At 39.3% G+C, this 9,223-nt stretch overlaps 1 protein-coding gene across 1 annotated transcript; it reads left to right on the forward strand.

The window, feature by feature from the left end:
* Window positions 1-7,469: 7,469 nt before the first annotated feature.
* LOC105272534 (uncharacterized) lies at window positions 7,470-9,223 on the forward strand (the record flags this gene model as incomplete). The annotated part of the gene is given in 5 exon segments (XM_011314705.1): window positions 7,470-7,542; window positions 7,651-7,816; window positions 7,937-8,153; window positions 8,279-8,667; window positions 8,758-9,223. Coding segments are annotated over 5 exon segments (792 nt in total). The 5' UTR covers window positions 7,470-7,537.

The raw sequence follows: 9,223 nt of genomic DNA on the forward strand, positions 1-9,223 counted from the left end.
ATCAGGAAAGGTTTCAAGACCTATATACCTGACAGAAAGGACTGGAAAATGGCAAAACAATCCCCAGGTAGCAATGTAATACACTGGTACACGGATGGCTCGGGCCGCGGACACCAATACGGTGCAGGGATATATGGGCCAAAAGAAAACCACAGAGACAGCTGGTCCATTGGACCCCTGACCACTGTTTTTCAGGCATAAATCCTTGCAATTAAAAACTGCATAGAGCTTCTATGCAGTACGTACGCCTGATGAGGAAGAAGAATTCCAAAAAATTCGAAGAGAAAAAAATGCAGCTCGACAACGAGCACATCGACAACGAAAAAAAAGCAAACTCTAATCAAAGTCCAATCTCATCTAATTCACATGACCATATTATCGATATTGAAGTTCCACAACAGTTATCTGTGCAAGTCCCCATTATTCATGATATGTCTTGAACAAACGATGGACCTGCTGAATCTACATCCTCAAATTTTCATAGTGACATAATAGAACATTACATTGGACCAATGAATGTGTCATGCACCCATTGCAACGCAGTACATTTCGCAGCAGAAAGAGTAGCACGACGTGCTAATTCATTCAATGATTGTTGTAGCCACGGTGAGATTGTTTTAGAACCTTTACCAGATCCACCGGGAATTCTGAGAGATCTATTCAGTGGAACACATCCACAAACTCATCATTTTCGTGAACGTATACGCAGCTATAATAATTCTTTTGCCTTTGCATCTTTTAATGCAAATTTAATCAATTTCAATAATCAACGATCAGGACCATTTTGCTTCAAAGTACAGGGCCAAGTCTACTACCAAATAAACACGTCTCTCTATCCTGCAATCGATGAAAGTCCATCTTATGGTCAATTATTCATAATTGCTGAAAATGAGGCGGCCACTGCTCGGTGTGAAGTGATGTTTACATTGAACAGGGAGATTGTTGAAGCCATTGGTGCCACTCTACGTCAAAACAATGCTTTTGCTCAATCCTATATGATGATGCATGAAGAATTACAACGCGCAGTATTAGATACGGGCGTAGAACCTGAGATGCAATTGTTGTTTTCAACGAGGCCTGGCCTTGACCAAAGACGATACAATCCACAACGCGTCAATGAAGTGGCTGCAGTTTTCACAACAAATGCTGATGGTGAAATTCCGAATTGCTACGTCTCCATTCGCAATAAACAAACCAAAGATTTAAGGAACGTTAATTTCACAGATCCTATTGTGGAACCATGGATATATCCTCTATTTTATCCATTCGGTACACGTGGCTGGCATTCAGATATGCCTTTAGTCAAGAGATCCGGAAGAGTAACACGGGCTGCTTACGTGAAGTATCGAATAGCAACTCGAAGAAATAATATTTTCTTAATGGGTGGACGATTATTCCAGCAGTGGATAGTTGATAATTATGTAAAAGTAGAAAAAGATCGTATAACTTATGCTAAACTCCATCAAAAAGATCTTCGTGTGGACAGTTACACGGGACTCATTGATTATTTGCAAGGAAAAACCAGGGAAACAAATAGTCGAGTTGGAAAAATGATCATTTTGCCGTCTTCATTCACAGGATCTCCTCGAAATATGTTGCAGTATTATCAACACGCAATGGCCCTTGTACGACAATTTATAAAAACCAGATTTGTTCATCACTATGACATGTAATCCAAACTGGAGAGAAATCAAAGAAAATTTGCTGACTCATCAAACGGCTTCTGATAGGCCAGACTTAGTGTCCCGTGTATTTGATTTAAAGAAAAAAGATTAATCCACATGATTGTATGAGAAAAATTGTTTGGTGAAGTACTTGCATATGTCAACGTTACTGAATATCAGAAACGCGGCCTGCCCCATGTGCACCTATTAGTTAGACTGAAACCAAATTTAAAAATAACTACTCCTACCATTGTTGATCGATATATTTCTGCTGAAATTCCGAATCCTGATGATGATCCTGTATTGCACAGTATTGTCATGCGAAACATGATTCATGGCCCATGTGGAGATTGGTGTAAAGATAAAAATGGTAAATGTTCTAAGAAATTTCCAAAACCATTTCAGACAGAGACTGTGATGGATGATAATGGATATCCTATATATATATGCGCAGAAATACAGGTGTTTGTGATCGTACAAATGGAAGTGCAACAGATAACCAATACGTAGTTCCGTACAATGATATTTTATTGAAATCTTTGAATTGTCATATCAATGTCGAAATAGTAACATCAATAAAGTCTGTTGAATATCTATAGAAGTATATATATAAAGGCCATGATGCAGCGTCCGTCGTTATAAGTGACTCCGATGGTCATGGTAACAGTATTTTAAATCATGATGAAATTCGAAATTATATTGAATCACGGTACGTTAGCCCAGTTGAAGCCTGCGATCGAATATTTGGAAGGCCATTACAAGAGAGAAGTCATTCTGTTATGCGATTATCGATGCATCTACCACATCAGCAATCTATAGTTATTGACGAAACTGCAGATGATGATATCATCAGAACTGCCTTACAAAAGAAAACAATGTTAATGGAATACTTTTCCTTGAATCAACGTGATCCAAATGCTAGATAACTCACATATGCCGAAATTCCATCGCATTACGTGTTCAAAAAACCACCAGGTACAGGTACATCAATCTGGCAAAAACGTAAATCACTATTCAGTATCATCGAAAGAATGTATTCCGTTAGTCCATCTCAGATTGACCTTTTTCGACTTCAGTTATTATTAATTGCCAAGAAAGGAGCTGTGAGTTTTGAAGACCTTAGAACAATTAATGGTCAAATATATCCAACATATCATGATGCATGTGTGGCACTAGGTTTGATTGAAGATGATTCAGAATGGGATCGTGCTATGACAGAAGGGGAAATTTGGATGATGCCTCGGCAGCTACCTCATTTATTCGTACGACTTCTACTTTATTGTCAACCCAATACTCCAGAAGCACTGTGGCAAAAATTCAAAGATGCGATGTCACAAGATTTCCAACGAAATTGCAGCACATCTCTAGCACATAGTAAAACGTATCATGAAATCAACACATTTCTTTCCCATGAAAATTCTGATATAAGCAAATTCCCCACGATGCCAGCACTAACAGAATTTGAATCTAACACTGGTAATAATGAGGTAGATGATGAAAATTCATTGTCCCTTCAGTAGCATGAAGAAATCGGAAGAACACAATACAATAAATTGAATCCCCAACAAAAGGACATTGTCGACCGAGCTTTAGATATTGTAAGCAATAGAGGAACAACTTCTACATCATGTTTCTACATTGACGGGCCTGGTGGATCTGGGAAAACATTCGTATATACTACTCTCTATCATTTATTAAAAGGTAAGGGTAAGAACATTTGTACAAAGGCATTCACTGGTATTGCAGCAACCTTGCTCCCAAAGGGAAAAACATTGCACAAAACTTTTGGAATGCCAGTCCCAGTGATGTCCGATTCAGTTTCAAATATCAAAAGTCAATCGAAAGACGCTCAACGCCTTCGGGAGATTGATATTTTCATGTGGGATAAAGCACCCATGGCTCCAAGGTACTGTTTGGAATTAACTGACCGAACATTACGTGATTTTACAAAAGTGAGATTACCATTCGCAGGGAAATTCATGCTTTTAGGTGGCGATTTCAGACAATTACTACCAGTGAAAGCTCATGCAACCCGTTCTGAAACGGTCAATTTATCGATTAAATTCAGTAATTTGTGGAAACATTTTTCTACTTTTTCCTTAAGTGAGAATATGAGGACTTTACCACGAGAAGTTGACTTTGCTAAATATTTACTCACAGTAGGAGACGGCTCAGCTAATGAAAACGATCATAATTTACAAATTCCGGAACAATGTTTAGCCTCCACGACCGATGATATAGCCGAAAAAATGTTCAAGAAACTAATTGATGAGCGCAAGTTTGACGAATTATCGAAAATTGCAGTCCTATCCGCACGAAATATCGATGTGGAAGAGATTAATTGCAGGGTAGTCAATTTATTAGATGAAAAAAGTGAGAAACTTCATCCCGGGGTTGACAGCACAAAGAACTGTGACAATGGGGACACTTCTGAAGCAATAACAACAGAATACTTGAATACTCTGAATCCTCCGAATTTTCTGCCCCATCATTTGCGGTTACGGAATAATTGTATTGTCATCCTAATTCACAATCTTAGTATTGATGAAGGTCTATGCAATGGCACTCGATTACAAGTATTACAATTAGCAAACCATCTCATAAAATGTCGGATTCTCACAGGTGATAAAACTGGAAATCGTATTTATGCACCGTATTTCATTGTATTGTGAAGATGTTTATCCATTTACATTCAAACGACGCCAGTTCCCAATCAAATTGGCTTTTGCAATGACCATTAATAAAAGCCAGGGACAAATTTTCGATAAAATCGGAGTCGATCTGCGTAAAGACGTATTCAATCATGGTCAGTTATATGTAGCATTCTCACGTGTTCGATCTTGGGAATCACTGCAAGTCTACGTAGGTGCACAACGTGAGAATTCTATCGTCAAGAATTATGTATATAAAGAGTTACCTTCTTGATTCGATCTGAAAGAATCTTGAAAACTTATTTTTCCAGAATCTGGATGGTAAATGACAAAAAAAAGAAACATCAAACACCAAAGAAAGAAATGAAATAGAAAGCTTCGTTTAAACCAACTCGATAATTACGGCGCGCTGTAGCGCGCTTTCGGTCTCGTAGTAAAAATCCGTGTGCAGTGAATTTTTGGGCCTTCACAACGCTTCTCGAAAATTCGTCCTCATCTCATCCATCCTCCCAAAATTTCCACCGATCCAGGCATCTCACAAAGCAGAGTCAGTTGCTTAATTGTCAATTTTCTCAGATAGCATGAGGACTAGTAAATTTTATCCGAGAATCTTTTTTTTTGTTGATGAAATTTAACTGAACAATGTTTAACTACTCTTTTCTACTCCAGGGTGCTAATTGATCAGGGATCTGAAATATCGTTCATCGCCGAGAATCTAGACCTCAGCAACTGCATTCGGAGACTCGAAAATCAAGGCAGCACGTGAACTACAATCGGTCGTGAGACGCCTACAAAAGGATGAGGCGTACTCGAAACTCTACAAGGACTTCATCAAGGAATACAAGGATCTAAATCACCTACAGGAAGCGCCTGAAACCCCAGAACCTTCCCCAGCATATTATCGACCGAACTATGGGGTTTTGAGAGCAGATGCAGTCACGACAAACTTAAGAGCTTCGTTTAACGGCTCCAGTGCCACCCAACAGGAATGTCACTGAATGATATGTTCTATCCTGGTGGCAAATCGCAAATGAGACATCGTTAACGTTATCAGTGAGTGAATTAACGTTATGAGTGAGGAAACACCAGTACGTTTTTCGCACGGATATCGTGAAGATGTTCCACCAGATTGTAGTTCACCAAGACGATTGGGATCTTCAACTAATTTTGTGAGATCACCTATTATCTGACCGCGGTAACATATGGTCTGAATTGTTTACCATGGATATCATGCAGAGTCCTTCAACAACTGGTCGAGGATAGAGATCATTGCTTCCCAGCAGCTAAAGAGACACTCAGCAAGGCTCGCTACGTCGACGACACTTACGGCGTAGCTGACTCTATCCAAGAATTGAAGGAAATCGTCGTTCAACTACAAGGACTCTGTCAAGCCGGTGGGTTCCCTCTCTAAAAATGGGTCAGCAACAACTCACCAAAGGATCTTCAAGGGCTAGGCTTGTCAACACAAGATTCACCAATACAGTTTGAAGAGTCCATCATTAAGGTATTAGGCCTGTGTTGGCATCAATCAACAAACTGCTTCAAATATAAAGAGAAGAACTTCAACTCGACAACGTTGACCAAACGATCAGTGCTCTCAGTGATCTCAGAGCTTTGACTCACTGGGATTCATCGCTCCAGTCGTCATTCTAAGCAAGGTATTTCTACAGAATCTAATTGCCAAGTTAGATCAAATCTCAATTTCAACATAGCTCAACCTATCAATAGTAACGATCAACATCCAGATTCACGGGTTTGCTGATGCATACAAAACGGCAATGGGTGCAGTAATCTACATCAGAACGAAGAAAATCAACGAGCCTGCCTCCACAATCATAGTATGTGCAAAAACGAGGGTCGCACGGAACAAGGAAGTAACCATCCCTCGCTTCGAATTCACCGCCGCAATACTGCTCACCCGTCCTGTGAAGGCAACTCACCAGATGCTCGAACTGGAGAACGTGGCGACTCACCTCTGGTCTGACTGATCTGTGGCTCTGGCGTGGATCACAAGTCATCCTTCACGATGTAAGGAATTTGTCCAAAACAAAGTCGCAGAAATACAACAGATTTTGCCAAATGCACCTGAAATGATTGTGGATCAGCATGTACTCCTAGGACACCCTGTATAGATTTCTAGACCAAGGAGAGAGAATACGGGAATATTGTCGGGAACCACTCTTCTAAGCTCAATTGACAAATTACATACAACACAAGAGTTGAATGACGAAAAATATATTTTCACTTAATGAGTAATTGGCAATAGCCATATAATACATATTCGGTGTGTTTTGGTCGGTGAATTCTCCTTCTCGGCGAAGGCACGATAATTTCGGTGATTGGGACAACGAGGAGAAATCTCTCTAATGGAATGAATTACGGGGAGGATCTGAAATATCAAAAAAGAGGGGAATGAAATACTTGCGGGGGGGGGGGGTGACTATGACAACCAAGTGTATTCACAAAAAAATAATAATGCAATAAAATTAAACAAATAGTACACTTGGGCATTTTTATTGACTAATTAACTCGAGGATGAGGAGTAAGGCCAGTCAACTTCCGGCAACACGAAATTATATCACCAAGAAAATGAAAAGGGAGAAGCTACTGAGAACCATCGGGAGAAGTTAAGGGGGGCCAATTGTAATAAGATATTAGCAAATAGGGGCTTTATTGACGAATGCGGAAGAATGTGAATGATGAAATACAGAACAAATGTATTCGGAGGCTCACCGTTGGGGGCAAATAATTATTAAGGGTAAACCCGTTGGGGCGGGGAATTAACAGGCCTTTGATCTCGTCGATGGTCGCCAACAATTTTACATCATAGAAGGGAAGATTATATAGCGTTCCTCATTCTATTTGTGACGTCATAGGAGTCGTTGGATAGGATTTGGATGAGGTAGGAAGGAGAACAGGATAATCCTATCTATAAAAGGTGATACACCAAAATTAAGTTGGGCGAGAGTAAGATTGGCTAACTTCATGCGTAAGACTTTTCACCTGTGACCCATTTCTCATTGGCTATTTCAAATACGAGACCGAACGCGCGCTCCGCGCGCCGTTTGATTCCGTGGTGTTGATGATGACGTGATGACGAGCAGTATAAAGCAGGCAATACTATGATGTGAGTATTGATTGTATTTTTTCAAGGGAAATCAGTACATTTATTAGGAATGCCATGAAGACATAACCTCAGAGGGTTGGCTCGTGGCTCGACTCATGGGGTAATTATATTTTGTCAACTTTCAATCCTTTTCTTTTTTAAATTAACAACATTTTAGTCCAATTTTAATTTAATTACATGACAATGAAGAAAAACCAATAAATTACAGTGACATCGTGGGGTATATCCATTCTATGGAGGGGCTCATACCAGTTAAGACTTTTCAGAAGTGGGTGTACAAGATTATCGTGAGTAACATCACGGGCATGAAAGTTCGTGTAACTTTCTGGCGAGACCTGGCAGTTGACTATAGCAAGAAGTTGCAGATGTGTCAGGTAAAACCTCAGTGAGGAAAAATTTTAAGAAAAATAACAATAATTCATTAGTGTTCAGTCGACTGAGAGCATTGAACGTGTCATTTACAAATTACTTTCTCTTTTTCTCCTCTTCTCCAGATAGTTGAGATTACAGGCTGTACAGGGGGAGAAGTTAAATTCCAATTTGACCCTGAATTGAAAGGAGTCATTGCTCCTATGGAACTTCACGTCCAAGCCCTCTCGACTGTCAAGATTTTGGGCCACTTCGATATCGCTACCGCGAGTCCAGGACAGCAGCTTACTTGGGAACCAGTCTCGACAGCTGATTGTTTGTCATTCAAAGACAAACCAATTAGTAAGTAGATTTCTGACCCGATGATTCATATTTCAACATATTTTATTTCTTTAAAAATGATTCGTGGAATTTTTTCCCATTTTTTATAAATGAAATCAAATACCTTCGTTTTTTTTTCATTCCAGCTGTGTCAGGTTACTTGAAAACTGAGTTTATTGTATTCAAAACGACCTCTGGCATTCCACTTGCACACGGTAATCTCGCTGATGGATCCTATCCTCTGTGTATTCAAATTGATGGTTACAAACCTGTTACTCCATTGGAGAAGGGCTCCTTTGTCATATTTAATGGCAAAATTGAGAAGTCGAAACCAGGATCTTTTTTTCTGAGAGTTGATGGGATGAAAAATGTCGTTGTGGACAATAACCGTCCAAAATTGTCTCTAAAACAATTAAAATCGGCAATCTATCCACCAAAAAAGCTCGGACCAGAGGTGGAAGAAGTGTCCAGTCAGAAGAGATACCAAGAGGATGAAGAGAAGGAGAATTCTTATGACAACGAGGGTGGGAAGAAGGTCTGCGATGAACTATCAAGTTCATAAATAATTCCCATCATGATTATAATATTCCCATTGAGTTCACAGAATTTATGGTTTATTTTTCAGATGAAAACAGACTGAGCTTCATTCAGAAGCTTTCCGATTGATGATCGATGGCGCTGATTTCTCCTTTCTTTTTGTTAATTTTTCGTAAGGCATCAACCACGTTTCTCCAGTTGTTTTTGATACCAATAATTTCTTGGTGTCAGTGAGTACACTATAATCTTTATTGCTCGAATTGAAAACTTCTTGAGACGCTGGATAATTCATACTATTCGACAAAATAATTTCAGAATTCTTGAAAATAATGTAGGCATGACAGCTGTGATGAACTTTTCTCCATTTTTTTTTTGATTGAAAAAGTTTGTGTACAGTATGACTGTACTTCATTGGTACTTGCTCAACTGGTGAATATTCTTCCAGTCCCGTCTCCTGGTCAGGAGTCAACTCAATATGTGACATGTTAATTGCAAGGCTGATGAAAACAGTATTTTTTTTATCTCAAAGTTAGGATTTTGCATTTCACTGACTG

The sequence above is a fragment of the Fopius arisanus genome, unplaced genomic scaffold (assembly GCF_000806365.1).
Source record: "Fopius arisanus strain USDA-PBARC FA_bdor unplaced genomic scaffold, ASM80636v1 scaffold00200, whole genome shotgun sequence".
NCBI lineage: Eukaryota > Metazoa > Arthropoda > Insecta > Hymenoptera > Braconidae > Fopius > Fopius arisanus.